Raw genomic sequence first — 25,001 nt, forward strand, 5'->3', positions numbered from 1 at the left:
GCCCACGTGGCTAGTAAGAACTTCCACTTAAAATTTAACAAAAGCTTAAAAAAGGGTTTTAGAAACAAAAGAACAGAGACAAGCAAGGTTTCTTGGTAGCAGCATTTTTCTCGGTTGGACTCTGACTTGCTAGAGACAAGCAGATATTCACGCGGCTCCTTTAAGGGAAGATTCCTGACTCAGCATAATCGGCAAAAAACCACACAGCTTTTAAATAACTCTGTTAACAATTTATTGGTGTGTATGAGAGATGGCAATGGCAGTGACCACATCTCCAAGCAGGCAGCATGCTTTCTGGGTGGCAGCGCAGACCAAGGCGGTGAGCACAGCTTTCCGTGCTGGCGGTAAAAGTACCCGCCACCATCTTTGGTAAACCGAGGCTGATACAGCTATGACTTTCATTTTAGCAATGTTGTTTACCAGATAAAGGACTTGTGGCCAGACGAAGATAAAGATTTACAGTAAAGACAGATTCATATTAAGAAAAACCTCTAAAGGTTTACAGTGTGTTTTAAAATATACGTAGACCAAAAAAAAAAAAAAATGGTTTTAAAGAGACAAAGAGGAACTGAATGTTGTAGCACACGCCTTTAATCCCAGCACTCAGGAGACAGAGGCAAGCAGATCTCTGTGATTTACAAAGTAAACCTGGTATGCAGAGTGAATTCCAGGGCAGATAAGAGTTACAAGGAGAAACTCTGTCTCAAAAAATAAAAAGTAAAAGAAACAGAGTAATAATAAAGCCACATAAAGATGAAAAGCTCAGAGAGAATCTGGTTACTGTATGGCATTATATTGTCTTTATATCATTTGACTGCTGAGGAAACAACAACTGTTGAAGGAAATACTGCTGGATTAATTCAATTTATATATTTTAAAAATGCTTTGACTCAAAAATTTAAGTCTAAGGACAAGTTACTTGGGAAAAGGATTTCTATTTTTGTTTCAACAGGAAATAAAAAGCTGTGGATTCCTTCCAGACTAATGTGGTTTGATCAAGCCAGGCCCCCTGAAACAGAGTCGCTGGTGATCCAACATTCAAAACAGCTTGGACAAAGCAGCCTTGCAGACTACAGCCAAGATTTCTGCAACTTCTTAGGATCCCCCATGACAGCGCCCCCTATCAGCAGGAAGTAGTTTGGAAAGAACGACGCCCAAATTCCCAAATATTGTTTATAAATGTTTGTTTTCATTTAAATGGACTTGGTTATAAATGGTTAATGATCACAACCAATATTCTTTTTAAAGGTAAAAAGGAAATTATGGTATAGATATGGATACTTTGTATTGGAATGGATTTTCATTTATTGATACAATTTAAGGTCAATGTTGTATGTGTATATTTCTCTTCTTGTTTATGTATTGTTTATATAGCTCATTTAGAAATGTAATGTATAATGTACTGCAGATTATAGATAATTACCTATGATAGTCAAAACTTAGAGTTAAGTTAGTTAGGTTTTCAAGATACACAGAGATATATTTGAGATAAATAGACATTCTTCAAACCTTTCAAAGACCTACAGAATATGGCATTTAAAGTGGTTTAGGGTTTTCGTGACAGTGAGACATAATTGCTCTTGGCAATACCACCTGCACCAGAAAGGAAGATGGACATCGAAGAAATGCATTATGAAGTTTGCTTCCAATATGGCAAGACTAGCCATTTGGACAAGATACTGCTCTTGTCTGGACTGTTTGACTTTATGCTGTATATACTGGACATGCAGGACCCACAGAAAAGTGACTGCTGATTCAAGATGGACATTGCTACAGAGATCCTGCTTCATGGAAGAGTCTGTGAGACAGTATGCAGGACACAGAGAAAAGTGACTGATAAACTGCCAATACAAGAAGACAGTTTAAAGTTTCCTGCGTTGCTGAAGAGTCTGCTAGACACACTATGGCCTATGGGCTGAAGATGGAAGATTACAAAAGAACTTCGGGTGACCAGGCAGTGAGTTGTCTCTGTCATTTCTAGAGTTTATATACTATCTTTCTGTGGTCTTTGAAGGAGTTGAAGACAGATAGTAATGGTTATAGTTTTCATTAGTTAGGATTAAAGATAAGTAACCTAGACTTTAGACACACAAAGATAGAATAGATGATGAAATATTTTCTTCAAATCTTGCTATATGTTAATGGACTAAATATTGTTAACTGTGATTCTTACTTGATAACTGTTGTATAATATATTTTGCTATGTTAAGGTTAAAACCCTTCTTTTTATTTAGACAGAAAAGAGGAGATGATGGGAGAGGTCATTCTGTATGTTTCTCATACTGGCTAATAATAAAGCACTGTTGGCCAATAGGAAAGGAAGATAGGAGGGACTAGGAGACAAGGAGGAAATAGGAAGTAGTAAGGAGGAGTCAAGATGGAGAGTCTGGAGAAAGCAGTATGCGGCCGGCTCCCCGGTAAGAGAAATACATAGATCAGCAGAAATGGGTTAATAATTAAGATAGAGCTAGCCGATAAGAAACTAGTAACTGGCCAACAGTATAATATCTAATACAGAGTCTCTGTGTATTATTTGGGGCTGGCGCGGCGGCAGGACAAGACTGGCGGCAGGCGGAACAACCATATACCTTACAGTACTCCATTGACATGAGACACGGTTGCTCCTGACAGCACTGTGCACTTTCCAGAAAATATGTTGGACACTGTTGTTGCTCCTGCTGGAGTTCATTCTCGCCTCATCTATTGGCCTGTTGGGCATAGAATTGCCCCCACCTTGACCACTGATTTGAACATGCAGTCCTATGTGCTTGCAGGAGACAAATGTAGAAGACTGCTGGATGTTTCCAAGTCAGGGTAAGACAGCCATTCTACCTCCCTGCTGTCGTTGTGGTCTGTCAAGTTCTCTTGGCCTTAGCCAAAACTGGGTGTACCAACGTCGCTGTGAGACCTAGGGTGACTGTTCAGGTGGCTTGCTGTTTCTGTCCTTGCTGCACCTTTTGGAAGTTGTCCATCCGCATTCCCTGTCTACTCTAGTATTGTTATTTTCCTTCTCAGGTCTTGATGAGGTTGAAGATTAAACTATCACAACTATTATTCTCTCTTCCTAGTTAGATATATTAGGTACTAGACTTACGTTTTCCAGCTTAGGACAACTCTATTGTAAACTCCATTATGCCCTCACCCTAGGACTAGATATGTAGGTCATTTTGTTCTCGATTTTCCTTTTCTTAGAGCACACTTGTTATTCACTGTTTTGTATATAGTTTTGTATTAAGCCTAAATCTTTTCTTTAGACTAAAAGGGGAATTGTAGTGAGGTAGTCCTTCTGTAGCACTGACCACGCCCATTGGGGGGTGGAGCGATGGGCGGAGGTGACCTGAGGAAGGAGGTCGGAGGGGGCCAGGAAGGCGCTCTCTCTGGCGTGACTCGGACAGGAGAGGATCGGGTTGAATTTCCTGGTGTTCATCTGTCTAGGTTGTAAGTTATTTCTCCCTGAATAAACATCTATTCGGCCTATTTGTTTATCCTGATCCTTATTTACCGCAATAATAAAGATTCCACCAACTTCAGCTTTCCACAGGAAGAGCACTTTAAGGATACAGAAAATGTAGGCCCAAAGGCCTTTATAGATCTTGAAATTCTGTGATGCCTTTAGACTGTACAAACTTATTCCTTGGAAATGATACAATCAGGTAAGCAGACGAGACACAAATGCATACCATAATAGCAGTGCAAAAATCTGTATAAGAAGCACATACAGATATAAACTTAGATGGCACAAAAAGAACTTACCTTAAAAAGTGTCACTGTGATTTCAATGTTTTCAGGAACAGGCCAAACAACAACACCACGATATGGATTTTTTATTCCAGGTTGCCAGCTGTGAGCCTACCAGAACAAAAATAAAAGTTTCAATTATGAAGTGTGGAAAATGGGATATTAACAATCTACAAAAGTATATTAATAGTCTCCCTGAGACAAAAATCACTAGTCAAAACAAAAGCATATATGGAAACAAAACAAAGCATTTTAAGCATTAAATTTGGGCCAGACCAGCTCAAACGAATTAAAGTAAAGCCTCATAAACCTCACCACATACACTCACGCAGGTGTGCCACAAGAAATGACAGAAAAATTAGATATCTCATGTTCTTAAGGGCTGCTATTTCTGATCATGGAAAACTTTAACCAGGAGCTATATTTAAAATTATTTTTTGTGACTGAGAAGTTTAAGGCAAATTTATTACTTAAAAGGGAAATCTCGAGTCTGGAGAGATAGCTCAGTGGTTAAGAACACAGGTTGTTCTTCCAGAGGACCTGAGTTCAATTCCCAAAAACCCACATAGTGGCTCACAACCATCTATAACTCCAGTTCCAGGGGGTCCAACATCCTCTTCAACATCCTCTTCTGACCTCCACAGGCATGAGGACTCAAACAGTAGTGACATACATTCAGAGAAAACAAGCATATACATAAAATTTGAAAAAGAAAAAGAAATTTAAGGAAAATCTAGCAGGGTACAGCCATGCATTAATGGTTTCAGAAATTCTGGAGGCTGGGGGCTCCAGAAAAAGAAGGACGATGGACTTGGACAGAGAGGAGGAAAGAAGAAAGAAGGAGGGGAGGGTGAGGGAGGAAGAAAGGGATTAACCATAAGTTCATTTCCCCTAAACTGCAATGTATCTTACTTAGGGCAAGTGAAAGAGAAGAGTAATTTTTCCGGACTCTATTTCTAATTCTTCTGATTTAGGAGGTGTTTCACTTATAAATCTCAATTAACAAATTCCCTTGGAAACTTCACCACTCAAATTTTAAAGTTCATCTCCAGTTCTCCCCTGTGCATTATTAACCAAAGTTGAGCTAAAGGGAGATGCCATGCCAGAATAGGGCTACTAAGTTTTCATCTTTACATGCTTCAAAACTGTGTAAGTGTTTGAAGAAGATAATAAAAGTTAACAAAGAGTAATGTCTATGTGTCAGCCTGCAAACTAAAATCTGATTATGTTAAACTCATCACACAAGTATAAGAAACCTTCCTGTAGGGTAGAAACTATTCATTCACTCACACCCCAGGTCACTGAGCTAATGCCATATGCCATGTACTGTTCTGGGTACAGAGTTGTGAAAATTACCTGACCTAGTAGAGTTTATGGTGTATGTAGTGAGAGGTGCACTGATTATTCAGGGCACCTGGAACATAAATGTCATGGGAAGAAACAAAACACAGAGTAAGGAGATGGGGTCAGAAGAACCCTAGTTTCCAGGGCAGTCAGGGTGACTTCATGGAGGCAGTGACACTTGAGAGAAGAAATCAGATATACAAATACATGAAGAAAACTTATGTAAATCTTAAGAATGGATATGATCCTAGGAGAGTAAGACCAGATAAAGAGTAAGAACCTGGGTTGGGATGAAGTTCAATGATAGACAGCTTTCCTGGTATGCACCACCCTGGGGGTTGGGAGATGGTAGTGTGCACTGAGACCAGGGGTACAGTATGAACAAGACAAGGAAATAAAACAATAGCATCAGAGGTGTGTCAGGAAATAAAGAAACCCCAGGAGCATGAGGTACCCTAGCCACACAGGAAAGAAAAGAACCCAATGTTGGTGACAGGGAAAACAGCAAAAGGCCTGGAAATGACCACCAAATTCAACAAAGGAGAGCCGCTAACATCCTAACAAGTAGTTTCAATGCAGTAGTTGAGAGGGAAAGCCAGACTGGAATGAGCTCAGAAAGAAGGGGAAGGGAAACTGAAGCTATGTTATATGAGAACACACACAACTACTCTGAGGGAAAGAAACAAATTACCCATGGTTGTGAAGACAACAATACACTATTGCTATTGGGAAATAACCAGTTAAAGGGGAAAATGTAATGATGCAGAGAGCAGAAAGAGAAAAATTAAGAAACCAGGTGCTAGGGAAATTTCCAAGAATCCACAAAACTAAGACTCCTAACAATATTGGAGAGGGTGCCTGAACTGGCCTTCCCCTATAATCAGAGTAGTGACTACCCTAATTGTCATCACAGAACCTTCATCCAGTAACTGATGGAAGCAGATGGAGTGATTCACAGCCAAGCACTGGGCTGTGCTCCTGGAGTTCAGTTGAAGAGAGGGAGGAGGGATCATATGAGCAAGGGGGAGGGCGTCAAGATCATGACTGGGAAAACCACAAAGACAGCTGACCCAAGCTAGTGGGAGCTCAGAGACTCAGGACTGACAACTGAGATTCTGCATGAGACCGAACTAAGCCCTCTGAATGTGTGTGACAGTTACGAGGTGTAATCTGTTGCAGGGTTGGGGTGGGACCAGAACTTGTCCCAGATACACCAATGGGCTTTTTGGAGCTCATTCCTATGGTAGGATACCTTGACCAGCCTTGATCCAGAGGGGAGGGGCTTGGTCCTGCCTCAACTTGGTATACCAGACTTTGTTGACTCCCCAGGGAAGCCTTACCCCCTGGGATGGGTAGGAAGTGGGATGGGGGAAGGAGGGGAGGTGGGAGAAGAGAGAGGGGAGCTGGAGCTAGTATGTAAAATGAAAACAATTAAATAAAAAATTTGTTTGGCAAAAAAAGGAGACAGCTGGGGGTTTTGCTACTGTTTGTTTTCCAGGAGCAAAAGCCACTTTCCCATAATAACAGTACATGAGTACAGATGCACATCAGGGAACATACTTGACAGAAGAGGAAGGGGACAGAAGGCTCACCTTACAACACAGGACCTGCATTTGTTCTCCAGAATCCACTTAAAGCTCGCAGATGTGGTTATACACAACTATAACCCAGGGCTGGGGAGGTAGAGACAGGAAGGTCCCTAGGACTCACAAGACAGCCAATCTAATCTAACTAGTGACCTCCAAGGCCTGCTTCAAATATTTCCCCAATATGACAAAGATGTCCTCTGACCTCTTCATACACACACACACACACACACACACACTGTTTTTTAATTAGTTGGGGAAGATAACTCAGTTGGTAAAGTGCTTACTGCAAAATATAATGACAAATTACATTTGCTAGAGTGACATGTGTCTATAACCTAGCACACACCAGTCATTTATGTTTTCTAGGAACTTATTAACTGACAAAGTAGTGACTCAAGAGTCTAAAGCTAGGGAAAGAATGAAAAATCTAATAAAGGTACTTAATAATAACTTTGGTGGTTAGATAGATAATAAAAAGACAGATATATAAAATTATACAGAGCCAATGAAACTGTAAGTTATGAGATATAGATAGGCCAGGTGGTGGTAGCACACAACTTTAATTCCAGCACTTGGGAAACAGAGGAGGCAGATCTCTGTGTGAGTTCAAAGCCAGCCTGGTCTACTGAGTGAATTCTAGGACAGCCAGGGCTACACAGAGAAACTGCATTGAGAGAGAGAGACAGAGAGAGAGAGAGAGAAAGAGAGAGGAGAACACATCATTGGTAAATACCAGTGCTTAAGAGCCTTGGTCAGTTTTCATGCAGGATAATAGAAAAGGATTTCCCTGGAAATTAATTACATATAGAGACACATGTAGAAGTATCTACCACCTTAGCATAGTTAGGAAGGCCTTACCCTACAACTCATAACTATAATTACCTGATCATTTGTCAGCATCCTAATATAGCTAAGGGATTAGGACACATTGCTCAGATCTCTGTATACAGTTTTTCTTTTTTAATTTTCAAAGGCAGGCCTGGAAAAAATGGACCACTACTTAAATTAAGATACTGTGATGGTAATACTGAATATGAACTTGCCACAGCTTAGAATGGGAATAGTCTCAATTGAGGAATTATCTTGATTAGGAATTATCATGCTGGCCTGAAAGCATGTCTGTGGGGGGATTTGTCTCAACTGTTAACTGACCCAGGCCACTGTGGGCAGCACATTCCCTAGGCCTGTCCTTTAGTGTGTACCAGTGGAGAAAGTGTGATAAACAACAAGCAAACAAGTAAGGCAGACTAGGTTCATTCACTTCTCTCTGTTCCTCACTCTGGATGTGAAGTACCAGCTGTGCGTATTTCTGCCTTGGTTTCTCCCTATGATGGACTGTAGATTGAGACTGCAAGCTAAAACAAACCTTTTCTCCCTTTAGATGCATTTGATCAGGATATCTTGTGATAGTAACAGAAAGGAAACTTGAACAGGTACTACACTATAAAATGCACTGACTGTCTTCCAATTATTTTATGTCACACCTACCTAAAAGACTGGTACTTACTATACAGAATCAAAATGTTTCACTGAGGGGTTAGGGAGGAGCCTAAGTAGGTAAAGTGCATGCCATGCAAGGGTGTGAACCTCAGAATTCAGCAAGGCGGGACCTATGTAAATGCCCAATGGACGTGGCACCTGCCTGGCATCCCAGAACTTGAGAGGAAAGCTGAAGCAAGCCAGCTAGCTAGACTAGTCCAATGAGAAAACTCTGGGTTTGAGTGAGAGACCCCGCCTCAATAATAAGGTAAAGTACAATCCAGAAAAACACCCTATGTGAACTCTGGCTTCCACATGCATGTGCACACATATGCAACCACACACATACAAACATGCACGCACACAACACACACAGTTGCACTAAAGTTTCCAACCTTATACTTCATTAAACTCATATTGTACAAATTTTAAAATGCATATGCCCATGTTTCCTATGTCATCTATTAAGCAATTTTACTGTTGCTAACATAATCTCCATTAGGTACAGCTCCACAGGGTTATCCCTCCTCTTGACATGGAAGGGTACACATTTGAAAGGCTCAATCACAAAGCAAGACTATGGAAGGTGACAGTGACAGCAAAGATATGATGAGGGCTTTTAAAGCTCTGGTTTCCCTTTGGTACCCTTACACCTCTCTGCAAACTCCAAATTCTAGTTAGAAAATGGGAGTTTCAACAACAAAAATAACATGCCATATTTATTCTGGTTTATCACAGCTGACCTGCTACTCATGTCACATATCTGAAAAATTATTTATGTATGCCTTTACAAATCAAATATATAGGACTGGAGAGATGGCTCGGAGGTTAAAATCACAAATCAAATATAGATTGCCAAAGTCTGTTTTATAAATGTCATTACTTGAGAAAGTAGGGAAGCTTCACAATGTGTTAATTGCTCATACTAATTATTTTAATCAAAATGAATCTGTAATGAGCTCTTTAAATAGTTAGCTATAAAATATACACGTACCGACAGAAAATGAGCAATTAACTAGGAATTAAACTTTAAATTAAAAAGGCAAATGTGCCTAATTATTTACTGTCTAGTTTAACTGTCAGTATAATATCTGGGTGTCAGTTTTAAATTTCCTTATTTCACTATCATGTGTCATTTATAAAAATTTCTATAAATGTATATGACATACATATATATATATATACATACATATGCACATATATATACATTATAAGCTTAACACTGTCAGTTCTCACCAACTGTTATACACCTCCAATATTCCAATAAAAAGACAGGAATTCTAAAGTACAGTAACATCCGAGGAACGGGATTCCTGGACTATCCTTGTCCACAGACATTCAAGCCTTTACACAAATGGTGTAGTGTCTGTATATGACCTGTGCATTTACTCTCGTGTATTTTAAATCATCTCTAGACATTTATGAATACCCACTACAATATGGGGGCATAATTGTTATCCCATATTGTTTAGGGAATAATGAGGGGAAGTTTTATATATGTTCAAGACTGACACTTTTTTTTTTTTTGTTTTGTTTTGTTTTGTTTTTTTTGGAGACAGGTTTCACAAAGACTAGACTGGTCTTGAACAATTGATCCTCCAGTCTCCTCCTCCCAAGTACTGAGATTATAGACGGCATCACCACACCTGGCTCACTCCTAATTTTCCCCAAATTCATAGTTGGTTGAATCCACATATATGAAATTCTTACATTCAGAGAGCTGACTGAATAAAGGAGAGTCTCGAATAACATTAAAACTAAGAAATAAATAGAATGAAAAGTAATTTCTCCCAGAATATACTTGTTTCTGAGAAAATAAATCTGTAGCCTCAAGTTTGTATTTCATTACCTAGATTCAATCTGATATCATATGAGAAAGAATCTTCTCTTCATAAAAACTACTTCATTTCAAATAAGATATTAAATAACAAAGTATAGTCAATACCAAGAATGAGCATTTTCTGAAGTGACCTACAACATAACTTATATTTCATAATTCTTTTAGAATATAATTGCTTTTAATTGTCAAAAGAAATAAATTGCTTTCAGTATTCACTCTAAAGACTACAGGTATTGTCATAATCTTCTATTTGTACTTAGTGAACATCTTTATTCTGGTCAATTCCATGAAAGCTGAAGACACAGTGATAAGTACTGTGTCCATTTTTAGAACGCCTTCTCATGTGTAAACAGATAAAACAGTATCCAGTACCCCAAATTACAAATAGATGCCTTGAAAAAAATGTTGCTCATGGCATGAATCAGCTTTAATTTCTATAGTGCTGGTAGGAGTGTTTGGTAATTTCTTGTGCACACATGTGTTTGTGTGTATGGGTGCGTTACCCACACACACACATGTTCTAGTGTGTATGTGTTGTGCATGGAGACCAGAGCTGATGTTAGCTGTCTTCATCCATTACTCTACCTTTTGGCAAGTTCTGAAGTGAAAAGGCAGCTGTCCAGAGCTGCCTTCCCATGGCCGAGAGAAAGAGAAAAGACTTGAACAATAGTGATTCCAGCAGTTAACACTGACAAGGGTGAAAAAGAGTGCATAATCAGGAGACTGCATAATTAATCAACTTGTAGTATACTCACATAATGGAGTACTATTCAGTAATAAAACCATAAACTACAAGAGCAGGAACACATCTCAAAAACATGATGCTGAGCAAAGGAAACCACATATAAAACACTATTATATTATATAAAATTTCTATATAGTACTATTAAAGCTATAAGGTGCTATATAAAAATACCACTGTAGCATTTTTATATGAAATTCAAAAATAGGTCAAATTAGTCTTTACTAACAGAAAATCAAAATAATGCTAGTCTCTGAGGGTTGGGAAATGCCTAGAAAAGGAACAAAAACAGTTATGCTAATATAAATCTACATTTTGATAGGATATTATTTATAAACACGTATATATAAAGCATATTATAATATGTGTAACAGTGTGGTGGTTTGAGTAAGAACGGTTCATATATTTGAATGCTTGGTCATCAGGTAATAGCAAAACGTGAAAAGAATTAGGAAGTGTGGCCTTGTTAGAGGAACTATGTCACTGGGGGTGGGCTTTGATTTTTCAAAATTCCAAAGCCTGGACAAGTGTCTTTCTTCCTGCTGCCTATGAATCAGATACAGAACTCTTAGCTACTTCTCTATCACCAATGTCTGCCTATATGGCACCATGTTCCTCACTATGATGATAATGGACTAAACCTCTGAAACTGTAAGGAAGACTCAAATTACATGCTTTCTTTTTTAAGAGTTAGCATGGTTGTGGCATCTCTTCACAGCAACAGTGACTAAAACACTTACTGAACTGAATAAGATTTGGTTATTTATTGATGCATAAGTTTAGCTTAATAAAAATTAAACTAGAGGTCAGATGTGGTGGCACACATTAGTACTCCCAGCACTCAGAAGGTACAAAAGGAAAGATCACAAGTTCTAAGCCAGTCAAAGATACAAAGTGAGACACTGTATCAAAAACAAACAAAACCACCTTGGAAGGTACCTTTAATAATTTTTAAAATTTCAATTACCATCTAACAAACTTTTCTTAATAGATGTCTATTTATAGGGAAAAAACAACATCCAATAAATATGCGTACAACTGTATGCTCACAAAAAATATATTTATTAAAGTAGTTACAGAACTGCTGCTGAACATTTTAAAATTCTGTTTTAGTCTCTACTAAACTTTACTACCAGCACAAAAGAAAAAGTCAACTCCTCCTCTCCTGTAACCCAGCAAGGGACTCAGACAGCTCACCACTCCTTAATGCTGGGTCCTTCCCTCAGCATCTGCACAAAGTAACCCTCGGCACAAGTGTGTAAGTGGTATTGTTCACGGTGGACTCACCTTGGAGGACTTCCTTCGGCTTCTTCTTGTCCAGACTACCACCAGTTTATCTGGTTGCCTGTTAAATTTTTAAAAAGAAATAAAGTTTAGTTTTAGTGCCTTTAAAGGGACAAAAGTGGGCTAGGGGTGGCTCCATAGGTGAAATGTTTTCTAAGCAAGCACATGGACCTGATTTTACATCCCTAGCACCCAGATAAAGGCTGGATGGGGTAGTGTGTCCTGTAACCCAGTGCTGAGAGCACAGGGGCGGGAGGATCCCAGCAGCTCATCAGCCAGCCAGAAACTGACCTCTGGCTTCTACACACAAGCACACAAGTACATACAAACATGTACATACCCCACATACATACACGCAAAAGGACAAAAGTGTCTTCTACTTTAGATTAAACACAGTAGTTAAGCTTCAAGCAGAGTTCGATATGCAAATACAGTAGATACTAAATTCAGATATGATCTAATTGAATAACTAATGTTTCCTCTATAGACTTTTCTTTTAAAAAATATAATGAGTTAATTCACTGTGAAAAAGCAAGTAGAATACAATACATAGAGTTAACTATAACTTTAAAAAGAAAACCACACATCTATCTCTTCCATAAATGCTGTACTTTTCAAACATTAACCCTTTTAATTTAGAGAAAATAAGCATTAAAAGGACACTTCCATAATTGGACTGTGGGCTACACTACCCTGTATCATACAAACAATGCTTACAGATTTCAGACATTTTTTTAATCATCAAATTATCCTCAAAAGTCAATGTTGTGCTGAAAAATGCACACCATGCAAACTATGACCTGTATAAGGTTGTAAGCAACCATAAAAACCCAACAGAACCCAGACCAGAACTGGGATGTTCCAAGATCATCTTCCGCCAACAGAAATATATCTTTAGCCAATACAACTAAGTTCTTCGTGCTTTTGGAAAATAAGGATGATGGGAGATGTCATTCTGTAAATATGTTTCTCTTATTGGTTACTGACTAAAGCACTGTTGGCAAATAGGAAGGCAACATAGGTGGGACTAACAGACAAGGAGGATTCTGGGAGATGTAGTAGAAAGGAGTCAAAATGTAGGACCAAGAGGATTAAGAGGTCTGGACCATCTCTCCAGTAAGATAAGACCACATGGAAACACTTAGATTAATAGAAATGGGTTAATACTTAATACAGAGCTAGCCAATAAGAAATACTACTATCAGGCCAACAGTTTTATAATATAGTGTCTCTGCATGTTATTTGGGGCTGACACAACTCTGGGACCAGGCTGGCAGGAAACTGCTCGTAACAAAATGGTGCCTACAATGTGGTACTAAGAACTTCCACTTAAAATTTGACAAAAGCTTAAAAAGGGATTTTAGAAATAAAAGAACAGAGACAAGCAAGGCTTCTTAGTGGCAGCATTTTTCTCCGTTGGGCTCTGTTTTGCTAGAGACAAGCAGAGACTTAACGCACCTCCTTTAAGGGAGCCTTCCTAACTCAGCATAAGGGACAAAAAAACCACAGGGCTCTTTTAAGAGGCCCTGCTAACAATTCAATGGTGTGTACAAGCAACTGGCATTGGCAGTGACCACATCTCCAATCCAGCAGCATGCTGCTTGATGACAGCATAGACCAAGGCAGTGAGCACAGTCTCACTGCTGGCGGTAAAAGTACCCATGACATATTGGAAAGCAATGTTGTTTAGCAGATAAAAGACTCATGGCCAGAAAAGATAAAGATTTACTAAAGACAGATTAAGATAAAGAAAAACCTCTAAAGGTTTATAGTGTGTTTTAAAATATATGTAGGGTTGGGAGAGAAAAAGAAAGAGGATAAAGTGGTTTTTAAAAAAGAGAATAGTTGGGTGTCACCACACCCATGCACTCAGGAGGCAGACAAGCAAATCTCCATGATTTCGAAGTGAACCTGGTGTACAGACTGAATTCCAGGGCAGTCAAAGTTACACAGAGAAACCCTGTCTCAATAAATGAAAAATAGAAGTAAAAGAAATAGAATCATAAAAAAGCCACGTAAAAATGGAAAATGCACGAGTCTGGATACTATGTGCTAATATGTTGTCTTTGAATTGCTCAATTGCTAAGGAACAACAACTACTAAAATACACTTGATTATCAATGCTGCTGAATTGATCCAATTTATATATTTTTAAAATGCTTTGACCTCAAAATTAAGTCTAAAGACAGATTACTGGGGAAAAGAATTTCTACTTTTGTTTCCACAGAAAATGAAAAGCTATGGATTCCTTCCAGATTAACATGGTTTGATCAATCAAGACCCCCTGAAGTAGTGTCCCAGGTGATCCAACATTCAAAACAGCTGGGACAAGGCAGCCTTGTAGACCACTACAGCCAGGATTTCTGCATCTTTTTAGCATCCCTAAGACAGTGCCCCCTACCAGCAGGAAGCAATTTAGAAAGAACAACACTATAATTCCCACGTATTGTTTATATATGTTTGTTTTCATTTAAATGGGATTGGTCATAAATGGTTAATGATCACAACCAATCTCTTTTTAAAGGTAAAAAATTGATTATGGTATAGAAATGAATACTTTGTTTTGGAATGGATTTTCATTTATTGATATAAATTTAAGGTCAATTTTGTGATAAGTATATTTCTCCTCTTATTTAAGTATTGTGTTTATATAGCTCATTTTAAAACATAATGTATAATTAAGTAGATTATAGATAGTTACCTATGATAGTCAAAGCTTATTGTTAGATTGGTTATGTTTTCTAGATATATAGAGATAATATTTGAAATGGACAGGCATTCTTCAAAACTTTCAAAGACCTACACAATATGGCATTTAAAATGGTTTAGGTTTTTTCTTGACAGTGAGACATAACTGCTCCTGGCAACATCACCTGCAACAGAAAGAAAGGTGGACATCAAAGAAACTCGTTATGGATTTTACTTCCAATATGGCAAGACTAGCCATTTGAGCAAGATACTACTCTTGTCTAGACTGATTGACTTTATGCTATATTAACTGGACATGCAGTACCCACAAGAAAATGACTGCTGATACAAGATGGACATTGCTACAGGGTATCTGCATCATGGAAGAGTATGCCAGACATTCTGCAGGACACACACACACACACTGTCAATACAGTTGGACAGTTTAAAGTTCCTGCTTTGCTAATGAGTCTGACAAACAAACTATGGCCTATAGGCTGAAAATGGAACATTAGGTGACTGACCAGGTGAGTTGTCTCTATCATTTCTAGAGTTTATATACTATCTTTCTGTGGTCTTTGATGGAGTTGAAGACAGATAGTTATGGTTATAGTTTTCCTTAGTTAGGCTTAAAGATAAGTTACATATAAGACTTTAGACTCACAAAGATAAGACAGATGATGGAATATTTTCTTTAAATATTGCTAAATGTTAATGAGCTAAATATTGTTAACTACTGTTCTTATTTGATAACTGTTTTGGTATATACTTTACTTTGTTAAAGTTAAAACCCTTCTTTTCATTTAGACAGAAAAGAGGAGATGATGGGAGATGTCATTCTGTAAATATGTTTCTCTTATTGGTTAATGAATAAAACACTGATTGGCCAGGCAAGACATGACAGCATGGAAGAAACGGCCACTAGCTAACCATGAAGGTTTGTACAGAGAGGCAGGAAGTGACGTAGCTGGACAAATCAGAATATAAGAGGGACAAACAGGAAATCACTCTCTTCTCTGCAGAGATGAAGCAGGTAAAGGAGATGCAAGGCCGGCATTCCCGGTAAGCCAAGACCATGTAGAAACACTTAGATTAATAGAAATAGGTTAATATTTAAGACAGAGCTAGCCAATAAGAAATGCTAGTAACGGGCCAACAGCTTTATATCTAATACAGCATCTCTGTGTGTTATTTGGGGCTGATGTGACTCTGGGACCAGGCTGGTGGGAAAGTGCTCGTAACATAAGAAGACTATTATTATCTGTTATTTTTACTTACATTTTCACTTAACCAAAACAAACAAATAAATAAATAAATAAAAGCTTAATTAAAACATTTCCCATACCAGGTTTTGTGTTACGAGCCTACAATTCTAGGTACTCTCTGAAGACTGCCAAGGGAGAATTAGAAGCTCAAGCCCAGCCCTGACCAGCAATATACAGCTCAAAATAAAAAATGAAAAAAGCCCAGAGCATATGGCTAGCATGTGTGAAGACCTAGGCTTTCCAGTACTGGAAAGCAAAGTTATATTTTGCATCAAACAATAAACAGGATAAGTAAAAATAAATCTGCAACTACATACATTACAACTAAACTGCACAGAGACAGAAGTACAGAAAAATCATTAAAGAATAAAGAGAGAAAACAAATGAGTAATGAGTAATAAGCTGGCAGAAGTGATTAAACTCATCAGTAACAAAAGTATTGGAGATAGTGAAGTCAAGATCTTCAAGTTTGAGGAAAACAGCTACAACCCTAGAGTTTCCATCCAGCAAAACCATCACGTAAGCACCGTTTAGGATCAGGAGATGGATGGCACAGCAGGAAAGGGCAAGTACTGTCAGGCCTGAGCACCTGAGTTCAACATCCCAAACACTTGGTAAAGTACACACATACACTGTATGTATATATACACACACACACACACACACACACACACACACACACACACTAAAAATCATCACACATATACAAAGAGGAAGCATTCACAATGTAAAGAGGGACAATGTACAGAAGTGAAAGAAATAAGGTAAATGCTAATGGGTGTTCTTTTCATGGGGAAGAACCTGAACATAATTCACACAAAACAAACAAATAAATAACTTGATAGTGCCAATAATAAAAATTGTCTGAATAAAGACTTATCAAACACATATACAATGTTTCTGATGGCAATAATAATTAAGATAATGTCATTCAATTGTGGTGAGTCTTCCCAGAGTGAGATGTTGGGAGCAGTGACCAGGTGATATGGATGACAATTTCTGTAGCACAGCATTAATCTGAGGCTCTGTACCAAGAGAGCAAACAATAACCTCAAATTAAAACCCAAACCACAATTCTCCTGTCTCTGTCCCCTCTCCCCTCCTTCTTCCCCCAGGAGCTGTAATCTTTAAGATGACCTACTGAGACCCTACATATATCTGACGATGTGACCGCTACTTATACAAGATAAAAATCACAGTCTCCAATATAGTTGACTGAGCAGTCTGCCATTGGACTGACTTACCTTCTAGTGTACTCTAAGTATCTCATAAGCATCTTCAGGTGTTATAGGGAAGCCCTACCTCTAACTCCCCGCTGATAAACTCTTATTTTGTGGCCTTCTTTGTAAAAATTTGACTATTTCTTATTTCATCTTATTCACACACACAATGTCAATGTAAACACACTCTTTCTCCTCCCTTTCTCTCTCCTCTCTCTCTCCCCTCTCTCCTCTCTCTCTCTCTCTCTCTCTCTCTCAATCTCAGGTAGAGGTTAAAGCCTACTGTGTTCTCAGTAAATACCCAAGCCATGCCTCTATTTATTTTCTTTGTATTTAACTTAGTATAATTACTTCTATCTCCCCTATTAGACCACACTAACTGATGAACTTTATCTCTGTATTACTAGCAAGTAATAAAAATCTGCTACAAGGTTATAAGGCCCAATGAATGTTCATTACTGAAAAGAATGAACCTAAGTTGCATCCAAGATTATCTAATTGATTGATTAGATTGATGAGATCTAACTAAAGCCAATAGCAATGTACTATGCCTTCTCTGCAGCATATATGAGCGTCACAAGAATTTTTATCTTGGCTATACATTAAACCTCCTGGAAAGCTTTTTAAAATATTGATGCTTACATTCCAGCCTTGAAGAATCTAATTTAATGGGTTCAGTGTGTAAAATTAAAAGACTTCCACAGGAAATTCCAACAGTGCACTGGTGGCAGTGAGCTCCTGGCTAACATAGAACATGGTTAAACCCCCACATCCGTGGCTTACAATACAGATTGTGACAAGAGTGTCTCTCCTCTACATGCTTGGATTTCACTGCCTCCTAACAAAAGACTCAGAACGCTCCCATCCTCAATCCATTTTAATGCTTCAGGAAAGTGAAGCTTTTTGACACGGAAAGGCAGGAGGAGCAGTCCTCTAACCTGTATGCCCCTGCTCCAATACTGTAAATAGAACATGAGTGATGTATTAAAAATGCCCACAGAGATAGCTAAACTTTTTCTGATTCCAATGAGTCTACTTTTATAATATCAAGCAGAATGTTTGAAACTAAGTCATTCTCAATAGAAGTGTACCAACAATGACAAATGGCTGACTGTAATTAATATTTTAAGTTGTATTCATACTATGCTCAAAAAGAACCATTAAATATTTACTAATGAACCTCCAAGAGAAAGGGGACATTGTTAGAGCTTTCTACACCTATCAGAGGGCCTGTGTTTATAAAACTTTTTATCAAAAAAAAAAATCCAAGAAAACATGATAGAGCTCAGGTTCCAGGGAGAGTGCAATAATGGAGTTTAGCCAAGCAGAACTTGGTAGTCTGTCTCCTAAGATAGGGAAGAGACCGTACAGGCACTTAAATAACAACCTTGAGACACACACATAAAATGTATGCAGTTGTACTTCCTACAAAATCTGTCTGAAGGGTTTCCCTGAAAACCTGAGCCTTCCTATGGGCTTGTTGGAGCAAAAGAGCCTTTGAGGCTAAAATAGACTAGATGAGAAGTTCTAAGCCAGTCTGGGCTGAAGAGTAAAACCTTGCTTCAAAATGTAAATAAATATTACCTCTACCTTACTCTCAGGGACCATAAAAATGAACAACTTGAATTTGCACAGGTTCTGTGTCACACCATGGTTCTAACCCTAAATTCTGGGAGGAAAGGGGCAGCTACAAGAAGAAATAAAGACAGCAGTAGAAAAAGAAAGAGAAGGTTACAAAGTCCAGATTATAAAGCAGGTAACTCCATCCTTAAACCTGCCTTCTTTTTCCAACTGCTGGGTACAAAGGTAAGCTGAAAGAAAATCACTTCTAACAAACTTAAACTTAAATTCTTACACTCTTCTATGCCCATGTGTGTCCTATATATGATATAAACTTTAAAAGATGTTTTTAAAAACCCAAAACTGGGGCTGGAGAGGTGTCTCAGCAGTTAAGAGCACTGGCTACTCTTCCAGAAGTCCCATATTCAATTTCCAGCACCCACATTGTGGCTCACAACCATCTGTGAAGGGATCCAATGCCCTCTAGCCAGCAGAGGAACATGCAGACATATGCAAAAATAAACCTTAAAAAAAAAAATCCAAAACTGTCACATGAAGATCAGTCACATAACATTCTAAAGTAGTGGTTCTCAATCTTCCTAATGATATGGATGATGGGGACCCTTCAATACATTTCTCATGAAATGACTTTTGTTGCTGCTTCATAACTGTAATCTTGCTACTGTCATGGATCGTAATGTAAATATGTGAGTTTTCTAATGGTCTTAGGCAACCCCTGTGAAAGAGTCTTTGGCCCTCAAATGGGTCAATGAGAACTGCTGTTCTAAAAGCTTCCAAACATTTAACAAATATCTTACTAAGTGCCCACTGCATTCCTAATACTAGGTGACGCAATACAAATACAATGGTGGAGAGACAAGCCAGTACGCTGCCCTGGAGGAGGCACGGTGTTGGGAAACGCTAAGAAAAGGGGTCTTCAGCAGAAAGGAGGAGTGTGTTCATAAATATCTCAGGAAATACACACTAAAAAGGAGGACCTGCCCAACAGCAGAGATTATCTGATTCAGAATTTGTAAGACCTATAATTCATAATGACACTTTTAATGTAAAGCCCAACAACAGATGAGTGACTAATTACAGTATGTCTGCTTAGAAAATTACACAGCAATTAAAAATATTTTCTAAGATCATAAGCATGTGACAATGCTTAGGATTTGTGTTAATACAGATTTTAGCTTTTTTCTATGCTATATAGTAAAAGAGACACCTAGAAGAGCCTCTCCCAATGAGGTACCAAATACTGATAACCAATAATGTGATTATCAATAAGAAATAAACTTTTCTATTTTTCTTTCTTTTTTTTTTTTTCTACAATGAATCAATGAATGCACATTACTGATCAAAGTACTGAGAATAAATGAATGTTCAGTGCCCAGCCATAAATGGGTAAACTTTAATAACCCACCCTGGCTTGAGGAACAATTCAGAAATTGAGGGAAGAGGTATAGGAAAGCTGAGTTCAGGAAAATGATACGGCTGGCACCCTTGAATGCATAGCTGCTATGACTATCTGCACAAGATTGGACCAGTCAATATCAGCCCCGCACGGGGGAGGGGCATGGGCTCTTCCCCTCACTGGTGCTCTAAATGCAGTCAGCGCTTGCTGGGGTAGGGAGAGACATTTTCTTCAGTGGTGCAGCCACTCTAAGGAAGAAATGTTCCTGTAAATACCTAGTGAAACTCAATGGAGAGCATGTGCGTGCGCACGCACGCACGCACACGTGCCCCAGCATGAAAGCAGAAATGGGGCTAGTTGAGAAGAGGGCAGAAATCAGCTAAATTAAAAGTTAGTAGAGGAATCAACATGTAAAATAAAATAAAAAAATAATAAAAATAATCATAAAAATTAGTAGAGAAGACAAAAAAAATTCTTTTCTGTACCTTCCACTACGGATTTATATTATTTTGTGCTGTGAGTGGTATAAATACATGCAGTAAATTGCAACATTTTAAAGTTTAAAATCAAGAACAGACAAAAATGAAATTGATTTTTAAAATTTCATCTAATTTAAAAAATCTTTGGGGCTGAATTTCCTTTTCTAAGTCAACAGAAATGCAGGGAGAGGGTAACAATTGTCTTTAGTTAACACGATATTCCCAAGGTCAAAAAAATATTTTACACAGACCCTACTTGACCCCCAGCATCCCCGCCCCCATCTTCTGAAGTCACTGTACTTCTGGGCCCTTCCTACAAAATTCCAAAAAGGCAAGGCTTGGTGGGCCCAAATAACATCAAAAATACTTTCAGATCACTCAAGCTCCTCTGTGTCAATTACAATTCTCACTTTTTCAGAGTCAGTCAGTATCTTAAGAGGAAGAAAATATAAGGAAACTGTTTTAATCCAAATGACGCACATTGATAAAAGGCCCTTCAAAGATGGTATAATACACAGAAAGGAACTCTAGAGGGAGACATAGGAAACTTGCTTTTCCTAGGGCTGACATCAAGAGACCTAAGAGGAACGTCCCAATTTCATTGAGGCTATTATACTTAATGTATCACATGTAAAAGGAAACAGTATCAAAAACTGAAGCTAGTTCTAAATACTATGATTTGGAGACTTATAACATTAAATGGTACCAAATGGTTAAATGATTGATGGTTTAAAAGAGAAATGAGAAATGCAGGACAGGAAAAAGATTTGTACTTCTCTAACAATCTTGAATTAGGTAATTAACATTACTTTCTTAGTTAGGTTTTCTATTGTTGCAAGAAAATATCATATCCAAAAAGCAAGTTGGGGAGGAAAAGGTTTATTTGGCTTACACTTTCACATTGCAGTCCATCACTGAAGGAAGTCAGGCAGGAACTCAAACAGAGCAGGATCCTAGAGGCAGGAGCTGATGCAGAGGCCACAGAAAGGAGCTGCTTACTGGCTTGCTCAGCCTTTCTTATAGAACCCAGGACCACCTGCCCAGAGATGGCCCCACCCACAATGAGCTGGGCCTCTCCCATAAATCACTAATTATGAAAATTTGCTCTATAACCAGATCTTTTGGAGGCATTTTCTCAATTGAGATGCCTTCCTTTCAGATAGCTCTATTTTGTGTCAAGTTGACATAAGACTAGCCAGCTCAACTAGCAATATCATAAAAGTGGTAGTAGTATCTTGACTGCCACTGATTCACGCTTCCTGTCTAACACGGTGCTAACCCTGTAAGGCATCATGAGACACCTCAGGTGCCAACCACTTTCTCAACTCCACCACCATTATAATGTTTACACTGAGATGGTTCCACGAGTACTTGATGACGCTTACAGAGCACAGTGAAACAGATCCCACTTGACTCCCACATCCTTTAGCAGAGAGCAGAACAGTAAGGTAAGTGATGTATGGGCCCCTCAATAATCACACAGAAAGCCAGCTGACCTCAGGTGACCTCTCTACTTGAGAAGTAAGCTATGCAGATGGCTCCCGAGCAGCCCAGGTTAATTCGTAACACCCATGTCAGATGGCCACAATGGTCTGTTACTCCATCTTCAGGGAATCCAAAGCCTCTAGGAACATGGGCACTTGCACTCGTGTGAACACACACACACACATTTAAAAATAAAAATCTTTTCTTAAAGTAACTTTTTATTAAATTAGGCCATTTGTATCTCTCTCTCTGTGTGTGTGTGTGTGTGTGTGTGTGTGTGTGTGTGTGTGTGTGTTCGTGCGTGCGTGCATGTATTATAAAAACCTATTAGCATTTTAGAAAACCCAGTAAAGCATGTCTCTCTCCTCCACCCCCTCTCTAGCAATATAATAGCTGTTATCTTGTAGGAGCTTACATTTCAAAGCACTAAGACAAAAATGTAACCTAATCTTTTCCACTAATATGAAATCAATGTTTACAAGGATGAAAGAACTCAAATTTATATTTAAGCCTCTAGGCTATTTAAAAGTAAGAAACCTAAGTTATCAAAATATGAAACAAGAAAATAAGAGACCTTTAGAACGTGAAAAGGGCATATTCCTCTTAGAGTCCAGGAACCACTTAGGATGGTTAATAACAAATTTAGTGAGCATAGGCACTTCAGCATACAAAAAGCTTGCTCTTCTGAGGAAAGGGCCCAGCCATATGGAACATTTCATGGTGGGGTGCTATGAACACTGAAACAAAAGGAGGACAATTACCTGATCACAGAGATGCTTTGACTTCACTATCTCTCCAGTAATAGTTTTTATCCTTCAGTAGGTACATCTGCCTCTGACTGCACCACACTGCACAACTAGATAATTATACTCCCTTTATGCTTCCTTTACAAGCTTCTTAGCAAGCTACAGTAACTCAATAGGATAAAACAAATACAAATAAGAAACACATTATATAAAGATGCATATAGGTATATACTTCCACTCTATACAAATGAATGACAGTCCTAATATGAAAAGTGCAAAAGATTTTTGTCACAAGAAGAAATATGTTTTTAAAATATATTTTGCATCTTATTTTTACAAGTATCTTAAAGACACTATTTGTGACTAAAAATATTGAATTGATGACATGTGCTCCGGCTGACCCTTTTTCTAGAACTTACATGCCAGTATTTAAGACTAGGAACACCCACCCTGAAGTAGCTCAGTTTGGCATGAGTGAGCCAAATATTGTTTTTGACAAGCATTATTCAGCAACATAAAACATTTAGTTTTTCTGATATAAAGAGATAATCCATACAATAATGAATCACTACTGTTATGTATGAATGTATGAAGTACAGATCTCCCAAACAATACTTCTTTATTGTTCTATAAGGGCCACATGGAATACTTCCTTTAACCTAGCATATTTCTTATTGTTCATTTCCTGGTCCTGTTGGAATGAACTTCATATGTCACTTACAAAAATCAGTATTCTGGGGGTATGTGCCCAATTCCCTAAATAGATGCAAGCAGAAACAAAGAATATATCAATCTAACCACACCCTTCAAGATAATCACACAATTTACCCCAATCTACTCTGTAATTGATGCTTTTATCTGTCTGTCTTGATTCTGACTTTAAGGTTCTCAAGAGATTTCCGGGGGTGGGGGGGGGGGGTAATTCAAAAAGCATTTATTGAAAAGGAAGCAGGAAAATAAGATAAAAAGTAGGCACACAAAGACAGAAAGATCTGGGTTTAAATTCTAATTCGCCTTCTGCTTGTGCCATCGAGACCCCAAGAGGCTTCTCACTTGTGAGGTAAGAGCCCCATGGGACCAATGCCGAAATCTGTTCAGATAACACATGAGAATACTTACGTTCGTGTTGGTGGCATGTGAGACTTGTTCCAACAGGCATGGGAAATAGAGAATAATGCTAAGTTAGAGGAATCACTATGGGCACTATAGTAATCACTATAAGTCAATAAAGAAAGCAGGAGTGCTATTTGTTATTTGGAAGATCTTTACTTCATGTATACACAGCAATGACTCATTATTGTGCTTCTTGACTCAGAAATAACTTTATATTAAGAAAATTAGGTAGGCAGTGACAGTAAAGGAGGAAGAACATGCAAGGATGTTGACATATTCACACGCATATAATATAAAACACAAGATGCTATTAAAAAATAAATAAAAGATGGAAAGAAAGAAAACAGGAACTTGACAAATTGAGGCAATATAACCAGTATGCTCAGAGACAGATGCAAACAACATTACAGGCATGGAAAACATGAGAGAAGGTACTGAGGAGGTGGTCCGGCAGGTACAGTGCTTATTACACAAGCACAGGGCCTGAGTTTAAATCTCCAGAGCCACGTAAAAGCCAGGCACAGGCCTGTCATCCCAACACTAGAAGGCAAAGGCAGGAGGGTCCTGAGGACACGCTGGCCAGTCACCCTCATCAATCGGTGAGCTCTACCCTCAATGAGAGACAAAAATAAAGTGGGAAGCAATGCAGGAAGAATTCCAACACTGCCCTCTGCCCTCTGCAGATGCACACAGGGGAGCATGCACCAGCACACACACTTACACAACACATGCATAAAGTAATAAAAAGAAAAGGCAAAAAAGCAATGTTTAATGAAAAAGAACATTCTAAAAATTGTGTATTTTTTTTAACTAAGAAGGCATAAAATGAAGAGTTGGAAGAGTTGGAAGATGATATAAAAAAAACTTTCAGAACTACAATAAAAGTTTTTTCCCAAAAAGATAAAAAAAAAATTTTCAAATAAATACAGAAAGTAAAAATATATCAGAGAATAAAAGGCCCCAGATGTCACTTGTGCCTGAGACCTAAATAAAACCTATCCCAAACTAGACC

General features: G+C 38.3%; 1 protein-coding gene across 9 annotated transcripts in view; it reads right to left on the reverse strand.

Annotated features, from left to right (window-relative positions):
- Ehbp1 (EH domain binding protein 1) overlaps positions 1 to 25,001 on the reverse strand; it is a 272,080-nt gene that overhangs the window by 223,837 nt on the left and 23,242 nt on the right. For all 9 annotated transcript variants that reach the window (XR_007835535.1, XM_051200631.1, XM_051200632.1 and 6 more), the window contains exons 2-3: positions 12,020 to 12,077; positions 3,754 to 3,849 (exon numbers count right to left, since the gene is read on the reverse strand). Coding sequence is in view for 8 of the 9 variants with exons in the window: in XM_051200631.1 (XP_051056588.1) it covers positions 3,754 to 3,849; positions 12,020 to 12,077 (154 nt within the window). In the remaining variant the exon portion in view is untranslated. The remainder of the gene's footprint in view (positions 1 to 3,753; positions 3,850 to 12,019; positions 12,078 to 25,001) is intronic.

The sequence above is a fragment of the Phodopus roborovskii genome, unplaced genomic scaffold (assembly GCF_943737965.1).
Source record: "Phodopus roborovskii unplaced genomic scaffold, PHOROB, whole genome shotgun sequence".
In the NCBI taxonomy this organism is placed as follows: domain Eukaryota; kingdom Metazoa; phylum Chordata; class Mammalia; order Rodentia; family Cricetidae; genus Phodopus; species Phodopus roborovskii.